Source organism: Phyllostomus hastatus, unplaced genomic scaffold (genome assembly GCF_019186645.2).
Source record: "Phyllostomus hastatus isolate PE091 unplaced genomic scaffold, TTU_PhHast_1.1 phas_scaffold_78, whole genome shotgun sequence".
NCBI lineage: Eukaryota > Metazoa > Chordata > Mammalia > Chiroptera > Phyllostomidae > Phyllostomus > Phyllostomus hastatus.
In genome coordinates this window covers 102094936-102119075 of record NW_025334041.1, presented here as the reverse complement: position 1 = coordinate 102119075, position 24140 = coordinate 102094936, and the positions used below count along the sequence as shown (strand labels likewise).

The following is a 24140-nucleotide window of genomic DNA, read 5'->3' as shown; positions in this document are numbered from 1 at the left end:
ATAAGTAATGAATCCACTAATTCTCTGTCTAGAGGAGTTTGAATACAGAATGTATACAGAGTCAATAGTACAGCAGCAGCAAAAATCCAAAATACATACGCAGGAAAAAGCAGTGAATGGAGATCATGAAGTAGGAAACACTGGGAGTAAGTAAGCAGAAGACATGAAAAAATAGAAGCTATAAGCTGTGCTACCTTCCTACCAACAAATTAGTGAACAGAGAAGAAAGAAACTCAAGACTATGAGGAAGGTAGTGCATATTTAGAAACCAGATTTTTCTAATTAAACAACAAACAAAAATATCTAACCAACAGGCTGTGGTCTTTTACATTTGAAGACATTTGGTTGGACAAAAGAAACATTCCTTTTCACAGAAACCAAGGGAATCTCAAGTTCAAAATTATCTCTTCTGAAACTTTGTAGGTTTTTCTGACAATATCTAGCTAGGCCATTGTCATAATGCCAGCTTTCAATGATGAGAGAGAATTGTATGAACTGGGTCAGCACTAGTCCGGAGTTTTGCATTACTGTGAGCACAGCACTTTGCGATAGCAATATGAAAGCACTTTAGTTAAAAATTAATAATTGAGCCTGATTTCAAGATAAATTTCTAACCTGCACAAAAGAGTAATCTAAAACACTGCGGCACTTTATATATGCATATAAGCAATGAGCAGATTAATTATTCCCTAAAAGAGACCCCAAGTCTTCGACTTATCAAGTCCCCATATTATAACTTGCCCAATCCATGTAGCCATTTAAATGTGTAAGAAAAAACTGCGCTTTTTTATAATTCTCAAAAATTTTAAATGTGGGTAATGCAAATGGGCTTCCCTTAAATTTTATTCTAATTTTGATGTTTTCCTAAAGACTCACTGTTATGTGCCAACTCTCTTCACCTATTTGATTTTCAACAGAAATCTCTAGTCTCTATATTTTAGATGCAATTTCTTAAATTTTTACTAAAAACAATTATTTGTTAACTGCCTTTTTTATTTTCTTAGTATATACTTTCAGCTTGAAAAAAAAATGACAATAACAAAGAAACAAAAGAAAGCAACTCTTTATCCCAGGCAGATAAACTGCACGTTGCTGAGGGGTAATGAGGGACAGAACTCTACAAATCAAGTGATCAGCTGCTGGGGGGTTGCAGAGGCAGAAGCTCCCTTTGCAGCTCTCTGCTCTTAGGAACTGGGCAGCTGCCTTGAACTGAGCATTTGCTTCATGTTAACAAGGGCCAACCCCCAGAAATTTCCTCATATCTTTGTAAGTGGCCTGCCAAGTGGCGGCCGATCACGGCAGTCTAATATGGCTTAAGTGCCTCTGGTTGACCTTTTGCAATCTTTTATTGCTTTCCATTTTTATCTACATAACAACTGGTGAGAACTAATATCTAGTTGATCTTTTCTTTCTGGTAATAAAATGATAATACAAAGATATTATCCACTCTAGACATTCATCATAGTGCATTTTCCAATAACATACTACTGAGAGCATTTCTTCATCATATCCCAGTTAAATGTGAGGTTAAGTATTTTTCCCTCTAATACTTAAACACAGAACTGAAAATAAAAGGAGTTAAACACCAATCCTTGCCACTGTCCACATTAGTGTCATCTGCAATTTTATGTTCTCTGCAATTCATTGTCTCTTAGATAAACCATTTTCTCTAAGAGGCCAAACATAGTTGAAAGGTCTGCCAAATAAAATGTTTTTTTCAACTCCAGAAAGTTTTTATTCTTTTTAGAAAATAAGGGAAAAGAGAACAGGAGAAAACAACATTGGAAATGGAGTAGTTGGAAGGGTAAATTTTGGTAGGAAGAAAGAGCAGGGAAGAAGAAAAAGAGACATGTATAAAGGCATAAAGAAACCAAAAATAATGCAAACAAGCAAAGCAAGCATTAGAGATCATGAATTTATTAAAAATCCATTTTTTATATGGATGTAGAGGTGGCTTCAAGCCTTCCTGTGGGCAGTAAGTACATCCTGTAAATCATGGCATTGATTTGAAAGACAAAGCAAAAAAGAAAAGAAAAAGCAAGCTATCAAAACAAAATCTTCCCTTGCATTCACTACATATTTAAAGTAGTTATTAATGCGATGATTAGGACTCACCTATAGTTGATAGGAGCAAGTTTAATTTTCAAATTTTCAATGCATTTAAACCTCCAAAGATTATAGCACTAACCATTTTAAAAGTTACTAGAAAAAGGGAGAGAAAAAATCGGAACTATTGAAACATGCAATAGATCACTATAAAGACCAGATTTTCAAAAAAAAATGTAAACACACAGCCTAATCAGTTTGGATTTATTGTTGGGAGTTATCGGGCATCAAATTGAGAAGGTTGTGGTCACGGTGCCTCGGAGTGACCAGGATACCAGGCTATGGTGGTAGACAGAAATAGTGCAGAATAAGACCAATGGTCAGTAGAGACCCTATTAACACTGCATCTGAGAAAATTTTATAAGGAGTAGAAATTTTCTTTTGCATTCTTTGTCATCTTTGAAAGACTTCCAAAAGCAATTAATATTATGGAATAGGCAAGAGACAGTCAAACACTCACCTTTTCAGGCAAACAATTCATGTGTTGGTCATAAAAGTACTTATTCACTATGACTTGGATTTTCCTGGTAATAATTTGCTAATGAATAGTTTGCGTTACCATATATTTCTACAATAATGATTTTATATAAAATACTCAACAACATGTCTTGTTGTGCTAATTCAAATAATTTTCCTTCTTTACATTAAAAAACTGTGACTTACAGTCCTTTCCCATCTACTTTTATTGAAGTACCCCTCACTGTCCATGGAAGAAGTTTTCTACATTCAAAGATGGTGGCTTTTTTATCAACTTCCATATAAATTTACTTTATGATGGTAGAGTGTTGTTTTCCATATTGGAGTTGATTAAGGAGGCAAGAGCAATCTGATTGTCCCTATATTCTTGTCCTGGACAGAGGAGAATGGAGAACCCTAGATAATACATTTCTCTGCTCACCTCTCAGCCCAAAAATCTGCAAACACTGACCTCAATCTAATTCTAATTTGCAGATAACAAATATATTTTAGCAATGATATAAGCTAATGGGCATCAAAGAACTGAGATTGGTTCTGGGACTGTGTGCAGAGACACTCTACTTGTAATCTGAAAGATAAAAGCGTGCATTTTGACAACGACATGACCACTATTCACAGAGATGGTTCTTCAAAAAAAATAACTGCTCTACATACAAAAATAAGCTTTTGATTTTTAAATGAAAATAAGCTATCTCCCTCCATTTAAAAAGTCTTGACAGCGTTTCCTGTTGGGGGGAGTCTTGGCAACAAAGAATCTGACAGAGATGGTCTTTGGAATTCAAATCTGCCCTTTCTCAAAAGAACCTTAACAAAAGGCTGTGACCTAGCCTGTCCACGGAATCTAAACTACTGACATAGGAAGGGCTGAAAAAGAAACATATCTGCCATCTCTTATTGTCCCTCAGGTCTAATGCACACAGCTAGACCTTTCCTCCTCACCTACTACCTACTCTTCCATAGTAAAGATTACACAAGTTGATACTATGTATCATTTTTTTGCGTATCAGGTAACATTTGCTGTAAACTGGGGGGTTGGTGGGGGTACAGTGGAGGTGAGGGAGGAAGGCGCCACTGTAGGAAACAGCAATTCTCAGGAAGTATAGAGAAGTTTGGGAAGGTTTTCATTAAAAAAATAATTTAAAGCAATTCTCAATGCAAGATAATCTTTATATTATAATTTCTATATTTCCAGTATAAATATTCTTAGAAGCCATCAATTAAGGTATTTCATATTAATCTCACAATACAGTTGTTATCTTAGGTATGGTACATATTTTAGAGATGGTGGCAGTATATGGCTGTGATTTAATAAACATACATTCATCTCAGTTTCTTACACACTTAACTCAAAGGGCATACATGTAATAAATTATTAACCTACAAATTGTACTGTAATAGATATATTTTTATTTTTTTATGGGGTAGAAAATGCACTCCGGGTGGAAATCTGCTTAACTACTGTGAGCTAGATTTGCATTATATATCTAATAGATATATAAATTATTTCCACTCTTTGCTCAAAGTTGAGTAATAACACAAATTCTTGGTAGAACTTGGGGTTCTTGCTAAACCTGCCCATGATTCCCCAAATAAAGCAAAGGTAAAGGAAATAAAAATGTTACCTGATCACTGAATGCTCTTCCCAGGGACTGCTGTCAATTTAAGGCCTTTGCAGTCCTGTCCTAGGTGCACACTGAAAGCTCACAAGCATTCACTCAATTAAAGTAACTTAAATGTAACACATGCTTCTCTAAAGGTGGAAGATTCAACTAACCAGCGAAAAAATGTGTTCTTAAAAATACTATTCTGTGTAATATTGAGAGAAAAAATGACTGCTTATTATCGGACTCTTATACGCCAAAGGGTGTCTGTAGTTAGACTACAAAGACGTATTTCAAAGATGAATATGTGTAGCTGAGGAACACAGTTCACGGCATTGGGTTAGTTTCCATCAAATACTAGAGTTTACGTAGTTAGATTTTGTCAATTTGAAAATTCATGCTTATTGTGAAAGTACATAAGGAAGTCTAAGAGAAAATACTTTTCTCACGTGGGTTTTCTGAGATTCAGGAAGAATCAGGAACAGCTCTTGCTGTGTTAAGGCTCAAATCTGGCTGCGGAAACTATTCTGTGAGTTACCACTTGCCTGCACCTGTGCCCCGGGGCTGAAGGCAAACTGGACCGTGGCATTGCCCTGCAGAGCCTGCGCTCCTTTTCGGAAAGCATGGAAGGGATGGGGTTTGAGAGGAGTTGCGTACTTGAAAAATTTTGCTGAGTCTGATAGAGTATTTTAGGAGCTACTGTGTTGGAGATGATTTTTAATGTTTTACACGGTAGTTTACCAGTTTCATTTTTCTGAAGTCATGGTTCAGTTACCATTTTATTGCTATGATTAGAAAGACCCACTTCTTTGGCTACTTTTAAATGAATATTAAAATATTTAAAGACATATCTGAGTTATAAGAAGCACAGTGTTTGAAATAGTATCTATTTCATTAGATAAAGCTTCTCATTTTGTAAATTTAAGATCATCATCTGTTCCTCAGGGGACGGATTGTCGCCACTTGAAAACACAGCCAGGGTTTGGGGAACAGACTCCATTGACTCACATTCAGCATTTTCCAAGGATATAATTTTTTTTTACTGATTATGAAATGAGAGTTTAGAAGTTTGTTGGAACCATTTTATTGAAATAGCTAACAACTCTGTTATCATTGGAGGAGATTCCTTAATGTGGTCAGCAAAACCTGGAAAAGAACAATCTAAATATTTATGTGAAGAAATAAAATACATTTACTCTTAAGATAAGGCTACAACTCAAAATAAAATCACAGTCCTTATATCCTTTCAGGTCCTCTAGTCCACAATCAAATAAAACGCAGTCCATGCATCTTTTCTGACTCATCACTTGGCATGCATATCACAGATTTGAAGGATTTTAGTTATCTTTGCAGATATATGGTTAGGATGTAAAAATTCATCATGTAAATACTCTTAATGAACAAGAGAAACTTCTTTAGACAAGTAATTTTCTGTGTGTATATATATAATTTGGAAAACCACATTTTCCTATGCAAAACTGGTTGAATTTAAAAGGATTTAATGCTAACTCTCAATATTAAAGGAATTACACATTTTTCTGTATTTGAGTTAAGAGAGAAAAACTACTGGTGAGGAAAGGAAAAACGGACTCACAGTATGTTCTCCAAATTTGGTCATGAGGAGAGCTACAGGAGGCCAATATCTGGCAAAATATAAATGCTTCTTCCCTTATCCAAAGGTCTACAGAGGCATTTATACCTCATGTTGAAAAATATTGGTCACCTCTTTTGACACTTAGAGGTAGGAATGGCAGGGGTTAAATCTTCAACTGGACAGATTTCAAAATGAATTTTTACAACCCAGATGATGGACTGGTATACTTTAAAAGTGAATTCATGAGTTTTATAAACACCTTTCTCTCTCTCCCTCTCTCTCTCTCTCTTTTTTGCCTTGACTAGCTTACATCATAATGGAGGAATAACATTTTAAAAATTTTGAATAGGCACTTACTGGAATTACAGTTAATCCTGATACAATCTAGATGGGGAAGAATAGATGAAAAATGAAAATTTATCCTTCAAGGTAATAGCTGCAGACATCCAATAAAATCACAGTCCACCCTTCCGGGGACAGACACATGCAAATATGGCCACTCCATATCATTTATGCTTTACATAGCTCTAGAACCCAGATTCATTGTTATAAAACTTCACCATTGGAAACAACAATAAAAGGTTTAAAAAAATGGCCAATTCAAACAAAGCTACATGGTGACAAATCTAAGTGAAAAAAAGAATTGTCAACTGTCAAAGATGCTTGGCTTAGACTGGCTGCAACTTTCTCCCCATCTGTGAAAGAACATATCATTGTTTTCAACACAATTTTAAAAAGTGCTCCGTCACAATGGGGTGCAGGTGCAAGCTCAGCTAGGCTCGGACATCTTGGACCTCCAAAATCTAAGATCCCACAAAGGCCAACCGAGTCCTTTCGAATTGTGGTGGTCAACAGAGAGCAAGTTGACATTATTCTCACCTCACCCTAATGTTTTGTTTTGGTTTTGTGTAGGTAAACAGGTAACAACAGCTCAGTGCTGGCTGGATTCCATGCCTTGTATTAATCAGAGGAGGAAAGAAACACTGTATGTCTCTTTTAGAAATTCTAGCAGCTAAGTAGTGTCATTCTCCAGAACACGCAAGCCTGTGCCTCTCTTCCGAGCTAACAATGTTATCTCTATGCAGTAAGTGTCATGGTTAACACTGCTATTGATTTTCCTTTTCTTATTCTTGCTTCTTATATAAAAGCAGATTCTCTAAGAATAATAGGATGAAATGAATAACACAGACTGTGATTAAAAGAGTAATCTTTAAAGGATTACATGGGATGTTTTATGTTTATTTTATGTACAGATAAATATTTGTTGCTTTTGGTAGTAGTATTTAATGCCTTTGGGGAACACAATAAATATAAACCTAGATTCTGTTTCCATATAGCTGAGTTTGTCATGTGTCGTCAACCGCATCAGAAAAGTGGTTGCAAACAGCCAAGGACCAGCACCTACACAACTCTTTCCACAGAATGCTTTGCTGTTGTACAATTCCCATGCGAGTTTTCGCTTTGGCTAGCAGCCAGCCCCTGGACTGTAATTAGGCAATTTTGATTGGCTGTAGTAACCTATTATTGTCACTAGAGGGAACTCTAACAGAACAGTAAACAAGTGCTGTGTGTTCAGTAACCTTTAAAACACTCCTATTACGTAACTTAATTTAACTAATATTAATAGAATGTAATTGTATGCAATAAGCTATCCGTGAAATACTTTTATATTTTCTGAGCTACCATTCTGCCCAGCACAATTAGAAAATGTAGGTGAGGTTTCTATAAATGCCTCATCACATTTTACTACTCTTTTATCTATGTAGTTTCAAAATTTTCTGTTTATTCATTTTTTCTATTTATTAATTTTGTGTGTGTTTATCACTTCCAGGAATACAGTAAAACCTCATTAATTTGTACACCTCTTGGAGTTAATGGTAATATTGAAACTTATTGGGCAGATTATTTATAACTCTTCATTCAATATGAGGACAGATCACCTGAACACAAAATAAATAAGTTCTGAAAGGTCAAGTTGAGGGAAAAAAACTGAGTCTAAACACTTTACTATGAATTAATGGCATAACTTGCATGAAACAATGTGGTAATTACGGTTAATTCTTATCCTGCCATTAAAATGAACCTAGGAAGACCTTTCCTTAAGAGGATTTTTTTTCAGCCATTAATCTGTATTTTTAAATGCAATTGAAGACAAAACTGTTTAATTTTTGTTAATTCTACAATGCAGATATTTTCATGATTTAGCCTGCCCTTCCCCCATCTTTCAGCTAGGTTCTTGAGGTTTTACTGTAGTGACTCTTTCTTCATTCTGTAACTGAGCAGGAAAGCATTATTTTCCTGTAGAAGAGCCTGTGTTTTGAGTGTTCTCGTGGCTGTTTGCTGAGGGCCGCAGACTTTGGGCATTGAAGGGTTGTGGATTGTTGTTGATAGCAAAATATCACCACACAGTATTGCCAAACAGAAAAGATGGGGTACCGCCAAGACGGTTTTTGAAAGGAGAAGCCCAACGAATAGAAGAAAAGCTACTGTTGACCTAGATCACAAAATAGAGATTTGACATTTGGTGCATTTGTTACCTCAGTAAGTGTATCTGAAAATATATCATCTATAGCCAATCAGAGTATCAGTAACTGTGACAACAGGAAATTCCATTTGCGGCATCTTCGAGCCTAATAATTTATATTTTCAGTTAACCTTATTGATATGTATGGCTTCCCTTTTAAGAACCCTCAGTGGTAGAAGTCACAAAACAGTAAATTATGTTACACAAACAACAACAAGAACAACAACAACAAACAATAAAAGGATGCCCCAAAAACCTAAATTAATTTAAATGATGGAAATGAGACCATTAAGTGTTTTTTTTAACTTTCCATGACAAACAGGCTACTTGATAAATGTTTGCAGGCAGAACTAAACAAAAAATGAAGAGTGTTAGTTCAATGGGGGAGGGTGTGTTGTTACCTAGGTTGACCGTCAGTTTCACGCGCCCTGCGTCCAGCTCCAGGCGGAGGGTGTCTGCCGAGTCTCTCGAGGTGGTTGCCATGAGAATGCCATACGCACGCTGGGATCGAAACCGTAAGGACACATCCTCAGCCTCTGTGTGCATGACCACAGGGAGCTGGATTTTCATAAACATGCTCCCATCATAGCTCAAAACAGTCGCCTCTATGGGTGAGAAAGAAATATAAACATTCTTGGTCAGTTTAGTACATTTATACTGGGAAAAGGAAAGTGTGACCTATTCAAGTCTTCCAGTTAGAAGGCAAGACTACAAACTCAGCTCATCTTCTTCCGAAATGAGCAATATTTTTAAGCTGGAAAGGGAAGTCACAGTATGGGAAACTTCCTCTGTGAAGTATCTGCACAAGTGCTGAAGAAAATATAACTGCACTTTTCCTTTTGATTCCCATAGCACTTTCTACCCATAGCACAGTGACCATGTTGGATTATTAATGTTTAGGTATGTGTCTCTCTTCTCAAGAGGAGAGATCAATTCTTTTGTGTATCCACAGTGTAAGCCTGGTTTGAAGCACTAGCAACTATTTAATGCATGTTTATGTAATATATGGCTAGGCCACTGACCAGCTCTGTAAAATTAGCCTTGGCTCTGAGAGGATCTTATGTGCTACAAGAGGATCTTTAAATCCTTTGTTCACCTTGCAAGTCCATGATTCTAAGAGCAATTAATTAGCACTTAAAAATATCTGTAAGCACAACCTTGGTATCCTAAAAATATTAAGCTATCACCAAAATGTCAATTACTATATACCGTGGTAATATTGCATAAGGATGGGGAGGGACTGAAGAGCCTGTGTGGGTGTCTGCAACTAAAACTAATGTGGATTGCTTTATTAGGGAAGTTGCTTAATACACTATGAAACACACGAAAAAGTAAATAGCAAAAACTGTTTCTCACAAACTGACTGCTTTAAGAAGTCGTCAGCAGCCCTGAATGTTAAACACCATATGGTGGCAGAACACTGCAAAACAAGTATGAGTCATGCTGCCTTCTCATTGGTTCTAATAACTCAGGATACCATTTAACACAAGAAAAACGGCCTTGATTTAAAATAAACTAGGAAATTCTCATTATCTTGCCTACGTACATGACACAGCAATTAACTTTACTAATGCAACTGTGTTTATTATTAAGACTGCCTTTCCGAAGTTGTGTTTTTTGCAAGTTTATTTTTCAAACAGTGAGGAAAGTCATGAGACTGAACACGCATCCAGAACCAATCAGCACTGTGGGTTCCGGGGTCTCTGCCTGCACTCTTTTCTGTCTACCTCGGGACTCAGAGGCTGTCCTCAACTCACATGCTCATGCCCCCTAATATTTATTAACACCCCTGACTTCTCTCTCGAGCTCCAGCACCCATCACTCATCCATTTGTTGAACATCTCCAAAATGAGTATGATAGGAACCTCATGAAACTATTCACACCCTCCCCAAATCAAACTCATCATGTTTCTTCTCTAATGTTTTCCGTCTTGGTAAATGACATAAGCCCACTGCTCAGACTTTCTCCTGTCTGATTTCTCTCTTACCCTCTCTGCCATGTCCAATCTATTTGCAAATCTATGATTCTTGAAGGCACTAATTCCAATCCATTCCCTGAATCAATTGTTCCTTACCCTTTCCACTAAAGTACCTCAGACTCTGCTCCCATCTCTCACCTGCATCACTATAGCAGCTCCCTCAACAGTCCCCCAGCTTCTACACTTTCTCCCTACACACAGCAGCCAAGCTAAACTGTTAAGTAAATGAGATTCTATACCTTTATTGCTTAAACAATCCCCCACCTTCCCCCACACCCCCCCAATAGATTTCCAGTGCATTCAGAATAAAATCCATATCCCTCCTTTTAAAAAAATCTTTTTCTGTGGTCTGGCCCCAGCCTGTGTCTCTGACCTCAGCTTTTAGCATAATCATCCCACCTTGTTCAGCAAACTCAGGCCACGCTGATTTCAACTGTCAAGTATTTGCATTCTGTCTTAGAAGGTTTTACTCCAGATCTTTATATGGCTGGTTCGTTCAACATTTAGGTCTCTGTCACATGTTACTTCAGAGACGTATGCTGCAAGCACTCCGGTAATCCCCTCTAGGTAGTCTGTATCTACTTACCATTTAATTTTTTAAATTAACATTTCTTTTTTGTTTGTATAGCGTTATCTGCTTCTGCCCTTTAAAATGTTAAGTGTTGAAGTGTCATGAGGGCAGGCACTGGATTCTCCTGTTCACTGTTCTATCAGCAGCTGCATGCCTCCAAGGGGCCAGGCACACAGTAGAGTCTCAATAAACATGTACTGAATCAATGATTGCACTCAATACTGAAGATATATCTTTTACTCCCATCCCAGCCCACCCCTGCAACCCTCCCCACCTCCTTCCCATTTCCACCCCACCCTAGTTTTTGTCCATGTGTCCTTTATACTTGTTCCTGTAAACCCTTCCCCCTTTCCCCTAAAATTCCCTACACACAGAAAACTGTACTTGAACAACAATTAAAATAAAATTAAATTAAAAAAAATAAAATGACAAAAAAAATATTGAAGATATGTGAAAGGACTTCCTTCTCTTTGGTTATCAAGCTTACATATATGCATAATAAGAGTGTTTATTTTGCCTATGGTAAGTAAACCCTAATTTTGGTAATGAATATGAACAAAATATTTACTAAAGTCTACTTTGAGGTCCATAATTGTGCTGCAAACGACAGATTAGGAAAGGGATCTGTTTACCAAAATAAGGGTCCCGTGGCTAGGCACTGACCTAAGCACTGGGAAACACAACATAATCTTCTTAAATAGAGTGGTTCTAGATCACGCCACACATTTTTCGTATTAGATAAGAAGTTTCCCAAATGGATGCAATATCACAAAAGACATTATTCAGTGCAGAAAATCTAGTAGTAGTTGCTCAAAAAAATAATTAAAACATGATTGCAGAGTTGCAGGGGAATCTTAAAAAATTGTTTCTAGTATAATTTTTAAAGAAATTTGATCTTTAATATCTCTTATCATGAAATACAGCCAATCATTGTCCCTATCTATAAAACAATATTTGAAATAAAAGTTTAAAAGCTATTATCAAATTGTTTAGTTACTGTGCTATCATAAAGATAAAAGTACTAAAATAATTTTTTAGTTTTGTCCAATTTAGCCTGTAAATCTGGTCTCTATTATTCAATAATCATATTTTTAAATGATCTCATATTCTATAAAATGTAGCTTAATTTGATTAAAAGCTAAGTAAGGGGAACATCCTTTTAGAAATATAGAGGTCTGACTCTGGATCATAAAGTATGAAATACAATACAAAGCAAAAAAATAATTAGGATCATTGGCCTTTAGCATTCTTCAAAAAGCTGCATGAATAAAAAAAAACAGTAAAATAATAAAACTTGACAGCCCCCAAGTGCCATTTTAAACAGTTCTCAGTGTGAAAATAACTTGTTCATAAACAACAAATAAATGTCTAAATTATTCCTCATCATTAGAGTTAATTTTTAATTAGACAAGAAATGGAAAATGCACAAGGCTGTAGTCTAGAGTCGCCAAACAAATGGTAAACAACATTCTGACATTTGAAGGTTATGTTATTTGGCAGCATCTTTTAACATGGGTAACATTGTTTTATCACTTAGAACACAAGAGTGTTCTTTAAAAGGCTAATTCCAATGCAGTGCTTCCCAGTGGGAGAGAAAAAGTTTCCACTTTGTCTCCTCCATCTCCTTCTCCCTTGTCATTAAGTTTGATCAATTTGCTCTTCTGTGTTGTTCCTTCTTGCGGTCTAAAGTGCGCACCTGTGCTCAGTTTTGCCGAAAGGCAGTCACATATTGTGATCAACGATGAAAATCAGACAGGGAGCCAAATTATATTGCTCTGACATCTGTCCCTCCATCTGTTAGAGTTTTAACAAACAAGTATACAGTAGACCTCTGATTATACCATATACTTACAACCAAGAAATACTTCTACATGAGCAAGTGTCTACAAATTTCTAGTTTTATTAAAAACAAAGCAGGAGGGAAAGCTCTGCACTTAGTTTATATTCTGTTGAACATTATTTATGCAGTACTCTTCCTTATGGAGTCAATACATGTAAAACAAGATACTATTTTTCTAAGTCAGCAGATACTCTCCTTCCTTATAAACGCCTTTGTTCACTTACTGCAAACTGAAGGTTTCCTAGAATGAGATTGTGACTTCATTCCCCATGCTGCATCGCCCATTGACTTGAACATGTTGTTGAACTACTTTGAATAATTGTCTTTATAAATTATCAATTACTGCTCAGTGATAGTAAAATAGAAACTTTTTAAGTGCCTTTTTTTTTTTAACTTCAAGAGTTGTCAGTCAACTCTTATGTGGTCAACAGACTTATGTGATTAGAGATCACCTACAGAAAATCCCTTTCTCTTGAATTGGAAACCCCGAGGGCTGGGCATGATCTTGCGTTGACTGAAGAAGGGCATTGCTGGGGAGAAGCCAAGTTTTGAGCTACTGAGCATGACAGGCATCCCCCCCCATCACCCTGTTCTCAGGAGACGCCATAATGTGAGCAAGAAAATTAATTCTGAAAAGCAAAGACTTCTCTCAATATGCTGGGTAGTCCAGAAAAAAAAACACACACTAAAATGACCATTCCCTTCTCAACACACAACCTGGAGACAAACAAATCTGTAGAAATTTCCAGCCACTCATCAGATAAAAATGTATGCCGAGTCCCAACGATGAAGTCTGCTATTAAATGCTCATTTGCAAATCTGCATAGGCTTGCTCCCCTCCTTCTAATTTTATAAATATTCCTCTTCCCTCATTTGGACTCAGGAAGCTCTACAGTTTCTCTATTTTTATTTTTGCCATATGTAGTAGCAGAATGCTGCCACAGGGTGGTACACCATGCATATTTAACCAAAGGCATCTGTAACTCGTTACAGCCTTCTCTAGCTGAACTTGAGCAGGAGGCATCAGAGCGACTGAGCTCTCTGAGTGATTACAATTAACACAAAATCTTAAATCATATATAGCTCCACTAAACTCACATTATGTCTAACTGTAAGACATCTTGTAAGCTTTGTCACTTTGTTGTTATCACTGGCACCTTTTGTCAGCTTCTAAAAACCAAACCACACAAACAAACAGATTTGAAGGAAATGTGAGAAGAGGAAATTTACAGAGAGTATACACCCTACAATGAAAACTGCAACTGCACAGAAATAGCTAACCTCTAATGGCCATTCACAGCAACTGCAATTAGATACTGGGGGAATGAATGAATCTATGTGATTAAAGCATCTACCCATCTATTGATGTATCTAATTGTGCAACAGAACAGTGACAGTATTTTTGGTAGGTAATTTGAGATCCTTATTAGATTATTAAGTCATTCTTATTAATTTTCATATTCATTAATCTTAAGAATAAGATGAACCTCCTCAATAAGATTAAGAATCAGTCACATTTCAACTTTGGATTCTAGAAAATTACCACTTTTTCTTTAGAACGTGTTAGCTGAAATGAATTAAACTATTATAGAAATAAAGGGAGGGAGACTAAATATGCATGGCTGAAAAATAGATGTTGGTTACTTTGAGGTTAATGGCTCGTAGAGCAATGTTATGTAGAGTGTGAGAGGACAATGGAAAAACTCATCAATATGTTTCATATTGATTTTTTTGCCCCACTGTTGAAAATGAGTGGCAGTGGCTGTAGAGACTAAAGCATTTATCTGAAACTGTTAGGTCGATAGAAGGACATGCTTAGACCTATTTTTCTGCTATTCCTTCCTTTGGTCTGCAGATGAACTGTGACAGCGATCACCCTTCACTCTTCCTTTAACCCTTCTCCTTCTAATGGGAGAAGAAAAGAAGAAAAAAATGTAGCTTTGCTTCCCAGTAGAGAAGGAAATGGAAGTACCTGCTCAGAGTTTCAACAGGCATGTGAAGCCTTCATATGAAATGGGTAAATGGATCTTCTGTGATCAGTCAGGTCCAATGCAAAGCTAAATAAGTGCCTTTGAAGCTGGGGTGTACTTCTGAAAATATTGGTGTAACCTGGGTGATTTACAGTCAGCTTGCTTTTCGAATTTCAAACTTGGGTAAGTTGACTGAAGTAAAATGAGCCAGCTAACCTAAGTCTCAGGCAATAGTGTCAGGGAAGTTGCAACTTCTGGTTGAGCTTACAGCACATGCTATTTTCTTTGGGGGGGAAGCACAGATATTAGCACTGGATGTCATAAATATGTCTAACTCATGCATTCTTTACTTTCTAGTGTCCTGAAATTGAAAAACTGGGCAAAAGGGAAAAACAGTTATTATCTATTATACACCTTAGGCTCATACCCTAGAGGATACAAAAGATCCAAATATTTATTCCAGCAATATACTTAAAGAGCTGTTTTCCCAGAATCAGTTCCCTTGAAAATCATTAAAGACTCATCAGTAACATGTCAGGTGTGGCTGCTCAGCTTGCAGAGAGTTTACTTCAGCGGAGCACGCATTATGTTTCCACAGTCCATTTAAAGTTTAAGGTCAATATTTAGTACATTTTTCAACTCAGGGGAGTCAGCAGCTTGATTTTGGGAATCCTACCTCTCTCACAGGACCTGCCAAGATAGCCTGTTCCGGAACAATCGCAGACATATCTGTTCCACCCATCCCTGCACATGCCATTGTTTTTGCAAGGGTTGCTAAGGCACGGTTTTGCTGTTTCCCTTGAGCAGGAGGGCTTCACTCCAGCAGTACTTTGAACTTCAGCCATTTGCCGGATATCTTTGCTCTGGCCGTCGATGAACAAATCTCTGATGCAGCCCACGTAGCCATAGTTGAGCAGAGCAGTCCACACCTCGGTGGGGAAGACAAGGCCGGCTTTATTTTCTGGCAAGCCCCCCAGGTACAGCTCATCGTCCAGGTCCAGAATCTCACTCTCGCCGGGAGCAGTGTAGGGTGTGCGCAGCGTGTTGACAGAAATGGTACCTGTTGCAAAGATGAGACACACGGATCTTTACATCATGTTCTAAATACCACCCTTTCTCTCTTTCACCTGCTTAAGGGTGAACTCCTTGAGGGCACATTTTTATTTTTATTCCTGGTGTCATATACTTCTCAGTGGAATACACGGAAACCCACGGAATTAAGTGACTTTAGAAATAATGCAGACTGTAAGTAAAATGCTTCTTTAGGCATGCCTTGTGTTATTGAATCCTGCTTTATTGCATGTCACAGATGCTGTATATTTTACAAAATAAAGGCAAGACCCTATACCAGCAAAAAGATTATGGCTCCCTTTACTGTGATACTCACTTTATTGTGGTGGTCCGAAACCCAATCCATAATATCTCTGAGGTATGCCTGCATTTGACTTGGGGTATAAAATTCAAAGTGCACAGCAAACAAAGAGTGTGGGTCAGCCTCTAACAGTTTAGCCATGGAAGAAAGGAAGGAAGGAAGGAAGGAAGGCAGGAAGGAAGGCAGGAAGGAAGGCAGGAAGGAAGGCAGGAAGGAAGGAAGGAAGGAAGGAAGGAAGGAAGGAGAAATTGGCATTTTATATCATTCTCTAATAGTCAAAAAGAAAGAGAAAGAAAGGAGAAACTGACATTCTATGCCACTCTGTGGAATAAAGTCAGGCAGACTGAATTGATTGCTTTTATTTAGTACAATAATTTGACAGATTATTTATGTCTAAACCTAACTTCATCACTCTTAGCCATATGAATCTATCAATGAACTGCTAAGGTCTCAGTTTACTCATTCCTAATATGGGCATAATAATATGACTTACCTCATATGGTTGCTTTGAGTGTTAAGTAAAATAATACTAGTAAATATCCAGTTTATAATAAGCACTGAATAAATGCTGTGTGCCATAATTAATCACAAGAACTGAGTCAAATTTGCTGTCTACTTTTTTAAAAACCAAACTAGCTATTCATCTGAATGGATAAGTTTCTTTCCCCTCACTACAAATATAGGAGGCAAAATACTTCTATTAGTTTATAGATATATAGGAACCCTGGCCATAAGCCTAAAATGAAGAGCAGACATGCACATGGGATTAATTGAGGATCACAGAAAATACAATTGTGGAATCCATGAAAAGAAGAAAAAAAATGAAAGACAGAAGGCAGATTTCATCAAAACTCCCATCCTGTACCACTAGATTACTCAAAATTCCACCTGTATTCTATTTCCAGGAAGATTATTGTAAAGATGCAAATATGATACCAGACAAGGACACCACACTGACCCATTACTAGATTATCTTAGATTTATCTTTCAGGTCCGGACCATGGGACAGAACAGCAGGAACCTAAAGAGAGAAAGTGGATTAGAAAATGTCTGCTGCGGTGCCAGCCGCTGACACAGAGCCTCGGGGTTTAGGGGCAGACACACAGGAGAAGCCTGAAGACAAGACAGGTACACAAGTAGGGACAGGCAAGGAAAGTGTAGCATGGGTAGGAAGATGCATTTCAGGTGTTTCATGGAATACCTAAGACCCTCCCCAAATGAAAATATGGCCTGTGATGAATGTGAACCTGCATCTAACTAAGGACACAGGGCTGCCAGTCTCAGTATTATGCCCAGGAGCACCCCAAATCCCAGCAGAAGGGACACTCCTCAATGTAGGCAGGGTAATGGGATCTGTGTTTTCGAGGGAGGAGGGCATGGGAGCTGCTGACAGAGACTGTGCAGGTGGCCAAGCTATCAAGAAGACATTTGTCTCTCTAGACTTGCACAGAAAGGAGTGAAGAAAGCTCCTAGGGGAGAAACACTCAAAGGTATTGCTATTTTGGCCTCCCAAAGAAGGGAGTGTAATAGGTATTTCAGAAGGAGGCAGGACAGAAGGAGAACGACAAAGTGCTCATTTTCACTGTTCACATCTGTGCAAGCATCTAGAGGAAAACTCATTTTGCAGCATAGATGTGGCTTAAGATCCTATGTAGAAAAAGATAAAGCATTCTATTTGGAGGAAATGAAATATATAATTTTGAAAGGCAATGGTGAAACTTTTGTAAATAGTTTCATTATGTGCATTTTTAACTGTCCAAAATAAGAAGTGGGTTAATAACTCATCCCCCTTGTCTGCAGCAGTTCATGTTAAGTTAGAAAATGATGAAACAGGGTAAGTGTAAATGACAAAAGAAAAGGTGAACATTAAAAACAAACCCCATATCAAACATGGTAAGCAAAGAGCTGTATGCAGTGACCATATTGATTAATGTTTTTAGGCTAAACGTGCACCACCCCTGCTTTCCAATTAGTTCAAGAAGGCTTGCTGGACATGAATGTGTAATATTCAGAGAGAGAGTTGTTAAAAGACACAGAGCAAGTGAACAATAACAAAGTTTTACAAGACTGGGAATATGTTTTTAAAAATATGCAACTTTTTGCAGGCCATGACCCCCAGCAACTGCACATTGATGTTTCTCTCTCTCTCTCTTTCTCCCTCCCTTCCCTCTCTAAAAATAAATAAATAAAATCTTTAAAAAAATAAATAAATAAAAATATGCAACTTTTCCCATATACCCATTTTATTCATGGATAAGCTTGCTTCAGCTCAGGGAACAAAAAACAAAAACCACTTGGAAAACTAGTGTTCTTATTCATGAGTTCTAAGTCTGTCAGTAGGAGGATGCTTGAGAAATTCTTCAAATGAGGGAATTCACTGACTGGCATAGCACCCACTCTCCCTGACTCCTCTGAATAACCCGTAGCCCAGTACACCATGCAGTTTCCATATTCAACGTGTCTACACTCTGGGAGCAAAGTGCTGCCAGGTGCATCAGACAATTATCCATGCACAGTCTGTCTGATGGTGAGAATGGAGTGACTGGGTCTCTGGCTTTTATTTATAGTGTTTGAGGGCCTGTTTTGAACAATGTATTGCAAGAAATCCAGATACACTTTCATGAATGTACTTGTTGTGGCCAGAGGAAGATATTTACTATAACTTTCAGATTAGATGAGAGTTTTTGGACCACAACACCTAAAGTCAATCTGCAGTTTTCCAATAGTTCACATATGGCCCAGTGCACATGCTCACACATGCTTACATACACAGATACACACCCAGAAACACATTTTAATAGAAAAATGTTTAACTCTACTACCTCAGAGGCAATCTGATATTTTCTTTCTATTATATAATTTTATTAATACAAATGCTAGACATGACCTACCAAATTCGCTTCAGGACCAATTAACAGGTTGTAAAAACACTGACTGAGAGGTCACTGTCATAAGGATAAGGATGTTTTCCCTATAGCTCCTTGTTATCCCTTAGACAATTTTAGAACTTTCATGGGAGGAAGAAGCAATGAAAGATGGGAAAGAAAGCAAAAGGATTATAATACAACTTCAACCCAAATATGACCCAAGGGGAACTCAAGCTTTAATTTAGTCCTGGACTTAAGGTAAAGACTCACATCCAGCATATGCATGTATCAGGCATCATTCACTGGAATATTCTGCACACAAACATAATAGAATAAAACAACTATAACTGAAAATCAACTATTTTCTCCACATGCTTTGCCAATCCATATGTACTTATATTTTAAAAGGAAGTCCTTGTAAAGCTTTCCTGGTGAAGGAAAAGAAAGTATACTACTAATTTAAATAAAAATGGAAACAATTATTTTATATTCTCAAGATTCACAGAATAACAACTTTATTTAAAATAACAAATATATTTTACTACTGAGTCAGATATATATTAATATTTTAGCCCATACATGTGAAAATCTGAAATACACACATTTCTGATAGGGGATTTGAATCCTAAATTCCTTAATGGTTTTATTATTGAAAAGAATCAAAGAATATTTTCACTTAAGCTGAAGATTCATCACAGAATCACTTAATTCATTTAAGTCAATTTAACACACAAATATGAGCAATGTGAAATTTCAATATTAAGGTTCCAAGCACCTATTTTATCATAATTGGGTTATAAAGACAGTAGTTAAAAAGGAAACATAAAATGAATATTTAAACCTTAATCATTAATAATGGAAGAAAATCGAGTAGTTGCCACAGCTGTATATATCAATGGAAAATGAGAATTTCCCAAAGGCTGAGGTATGAAGATATATAAATAAATTTTTAAGAGGAAACAAAATTCTGGATATATTATACTATTTTTTGCAGTAACTACAAATATTCTTGTTATCTTTAGAACTGTTCGACTGTTTCATATATTCTATCTTCTTCCCCTATAAATTACATTTGAAGTTTCTGGTAAATTAAACATTTCATGTAAACACTGTTATATTTTGAGCTGTTAAATTTTGTAGAGGATAGTCATGTCAGGGGACTTATTTGGATCAGTGCTTTATGCTTCAATATTTGAGAATATAAAGTACCCTGCTGTATTATCTTACTTTTAAACAAATAAAATGTCAGCTAAAACCAAACATATTTGTATATACAAGTTTTATAATATTAATGTAGAAATAACACTAACATATTAACATTTAAACTTGGTTGTTTTCATGACATATGCAAAAGGTAAAACCAAGGTGATAAACAAACAGGAAAATGTAGGGTATGGCAAAACTAGGATTGCAGTTGTTCATTGGAAAATAATACAATGATTAATAAATAATAATACAAGAATAAACTGTTTCATGTACTCACAACTTCTATTTCCTGTACTCACAAACTATTTCCCCCCACCCTGTATTTAAGAATATTTATAAGCATAAGGGGTGGGTGAAAATGGGAGGGAGGAGGGGAGGGCTGGGTGGGTGGGTTGGGATGGGAGTAAAAGATAGAAAATTGTACTGCAACAACAATTAAAATAAAAAATATTAAATAAAAAAGAATATTTATAAGCATAAATAATAAAGTCACATTTTATGTAACAGTATACGTATAAGGGGACAAACTTGAAAACTGTTCTTCATTATAACAGTGAAATCAACTTCACAATTTGATCTGGTATTTATAACCTGTTAGTTTCCACTCCTTTTCTTTTTTTCCATCCGATTTTTCTTGGCTACTCCACATCAAGATGATAAGCTTACATGGTGAGGAGAAACATGAAGTGAAGGTGAGATTTACAATAACTCAATTTGGTTTCAAGTTTTAAATTACTATAAAAGTTTAAATGACTGGGAAGTAAGGAGGTAGAAAATAGTGCTCCATAATGGGAAATGCTTTTGCTTGGCCAGAGGAAGCCAATTTTCATGCTCTAGCTTTGTAACTAACTAGCTAGCCAGTTTAGCTAAATAACAGATTCATCTGGTCTCAATGTGGCTCTTAATGCAAAATAAAAGAATTGGCTGGATGGTCACTATCGTTCTTTTTTGAATACAATTTTTGAAGTTACTACTTGAAATAATTTTATCTATCTATAATTCTGATTCCCCTCTCATTGCAGAAGAGAATCAGATCTTGCAAATGTAAAAATTTACTTGTAAAATTCATATTCTATTATATGGTATAATGCAAAATATATAATCATTCCCATAATATAGATAGAACAAAAATAATGATAACTAACAGTGGAAGTTTTAGAGTAATGGAATTATGAGTGGGTAATTTCTTCCTTCCTTCCTTTCAATTTTCTCTTAAGAAAAGAACTTGTCATGCATTAGGTTTATAATAGTGACTAAAATGAACTTTATTTGAAAACCAAATAAAATACAGTCTAAATATTATTTTTTGCATATTACTATATGTTTTCTGTTTACTTGGATTTGCCCACAAGCTGGAAATTGGGGGAATTAAAGTAATATGTGAGAACTAAATTTTGGAGTGAAATGTAAAAATTTGAAAAAGACTGATAGGAAAAGGGGACCTTATATACTAGAGATGAGTGTATATTTAAATAGCTGGTTAGCAAAATAACCTGCCATAACCTTCCAAAATTACAATGCAAATAATCCAGTGGTTCCAGTTCTTAGAATCTATTCAACAAGATTCTGACCATATGTATAAAGATATAATGGATGACTTCCTTTATAAATTAGTTTAAAACTGTACAATACTTTAAAAAATTGAAAAGGTTAAATGCCCATTAATAGAAAAATAATGAAGTAAATATGCATTGATATGTTCAAGCTAAGGGATTATACAATGCTCTACAAAAAGTGGCATCGAAAAAGTTAGTAGATTTTTCAAGTCACCCAATGATTGTAGAAAATTATCTGATTTATGTTAAAAAGAAACTCTACACTTATTTTATATGCATCAATATATTTATAGATATATTGATGCATCAGAAAATACCTGAGAATTTTTTAACACCCAATTATTTTAGTGGTTACCGGTGCAGGAGGCAGTGAATTAGTGAGGGGAATGTGTGGCAAATGAAAACATTTTACTCACCCACTTTTTGAATGGCCTACACATTTTCATCAACAGCATGCACTTATGTTATATATATATGCCATGTATTAAGCACATGCACATATACACAGACACAGACATACTCACAGCAACATATACATACATATGAATTTTAAAAATAGGCTTCTCTGAATAAAATTACATGTACAGACAACAGGTTAAAAGGATCACACGCAATGGTCAGAAATTGTAAGTATCAATCAAGTGACATACTTTGTAGCAATTAAAATATTATTTTGCAGAAGTCCCACAGATTGCCACTTCACAGAGCAGGTCACTGTGGCTGGGGGATGTCAAATAACTGTCCAATTCCTGAGGGCGAACCTGACACCTGACACCATAGGCCAGGCTGCCCCTGAGCCTGGTAAGCCCAGAAAGGACATCGGGTAGATTTAGAGAGCAACTTTCCATCTCCCAGGCTTTGACTGACACTTACCAAGCCCACAAAATCTATGTATAAAATAACAATGCTAAGTGATAAAATCTCTGTAAGAAATTAACTACCACAGGATATGGCATGCTTCCTATGTAACTCTGTCATTATGAGATGCCAATTTATGATCCAATGCTTAGTTATACATTTATGAAGGGAAATTAAATTAGTATGGGGCCTGAATACTCATATCTATATAACTGATCTATTTTGTCCCTCAACTGCAAGCAAACTTACAATGAGAACTAAAACTTTGTCAAAGGAGTGGAGAACAGGATTTCTGAACAGGGAGAGTACAAGAGGTAAGGCAATGTATATGCTAGGATGGTCTGACACCCTCTCTCATTTTAATTATGATGACCTGTCTCCTATCTCTACTGTGGGGTAAAGTAGTCAAGTCCCCTGGGTAGTTCTTAGATGAATAGTGTCAATATTTGTCTCTGTGACTTTTTTTTTCTATCAACAAGTTAATACACTGAGACCTACAAGCCTGGGAGCTTCATTAAGGTGCCTCTACAAAGCTCTGCTTTGAGTCTTAGATGCTGTTCTCATAGCTCCCAGAGAATAAGTGTTGTTACTTAGATATTTTTGAGCAAAAAAAAAGTTTATGACATCATTGAAACAAATAGCCTAAAGGATTATGTTGATACTGTAATTGCACCTGTATAAAATACATGTACCTGTTTACAAAGATTGGATAAAAGTGCAAAACTGAAAATGTTTTGAGCAGTGAAAACAATAGATAACTTTTTCCTTTCTAAGTATTATCAGAATACATACATAAATATAAGCATGAATTAATAAAATTTAATATGATAATTTTATGCAAAGTTGATTCCATCTAGTCATCAGAATAGTCAAATAACTGATAAATTATCACTAAGGTATTTCAGGCCTCCCATTGATGGGGAGTGGTTTATGGACATAGATGCAAAACAGAGTATTATAAATTTACTTAAACTGATTTCAATGTATACAACAAGCCACTAGGTAGAGGCATGGGAGGAATGATTATAGACAGAGGGCAAGTTCAAATCAAGATCTAAACAGAGAAATAGTCTAATGGTTGTTCAAGTAGAAATGTCCAAGTGTGGTGATTCATAAATGCTATACATAGAAATCAGTGCTGGTAATAGATAGCTGGAGAGTGCTGTTCACATCAAATAGCGATTACTGTAAACCTCTAATTATGTGCTCTGGAGAGAGCCTTGTGCTTTTCCCACTGTAATTTCTAGTTCTTAAACTGGAACTCTATGACTTCAATTCAAATCTCAATGGCTTCTTAGCTGTTAAATGCAGGCTTACCCATGAATAACCACTATTACAATCTGCTGTACCCTGCTGTACACTAGCAGATTTTGACAAGAATAATGACTTTTCTCTTGGATTCCAGTGTGTAATGGTGGTTTACAAAAAAAAATGCATAGCAGTTGGCTATGAAAATACTTGAGAGGATACCCTTGACTGGGTCAAAGAGCTTAACACAAATTTAAATACTAAGGCCCTAGAAAACAGTCATTAACCTCATCCTAATTTTAACACAATTCACACGTTAGCTAAATACCTGGGCAGTGGTTTCATGTTGAGTTTGGGAACAAAATAGAAGG

At 36.3% G+C, this 24140-nt stretch overlaps 1 protein-coding gene across 14 annotated transcripts in view; it reads right to left on the bottom strand.

Moving 5' to 3' along the window:
* NRXN1 (neurexin 1) overlaps window positions 1–24140 on the bottom strand; it is a 1079628-nt gene that overhangs the window by 575540 nt on the left and 479948 nt on the right. For 11 of the 14 annotated variants that reach the window (XM_045827411.1, XM_045827414.1, XM_045827421.1 and 8 more), the window contains 3 exons: window positions 15339–15722; window positions 8704–8907; window positions 6136–6162 (listed from right to left, as the gene is read on the bottom strand). In XM_045827411.1, coding sequence (XP_045683367.1) covers window positions 6136–6162; window positions 8704–8907; window positions 15339–15722 — 615 coding nt within the window. The remainder of the gene's footprint in view (window positions 1–6135; window positions 6163–8703; window positions 8908–15338; window positions 15723–24140) is intronic. The other 3 variants (XM_045827418.1, XM_045827424.1, XM_045827425.1) reach the window with 1 other exon arrangement.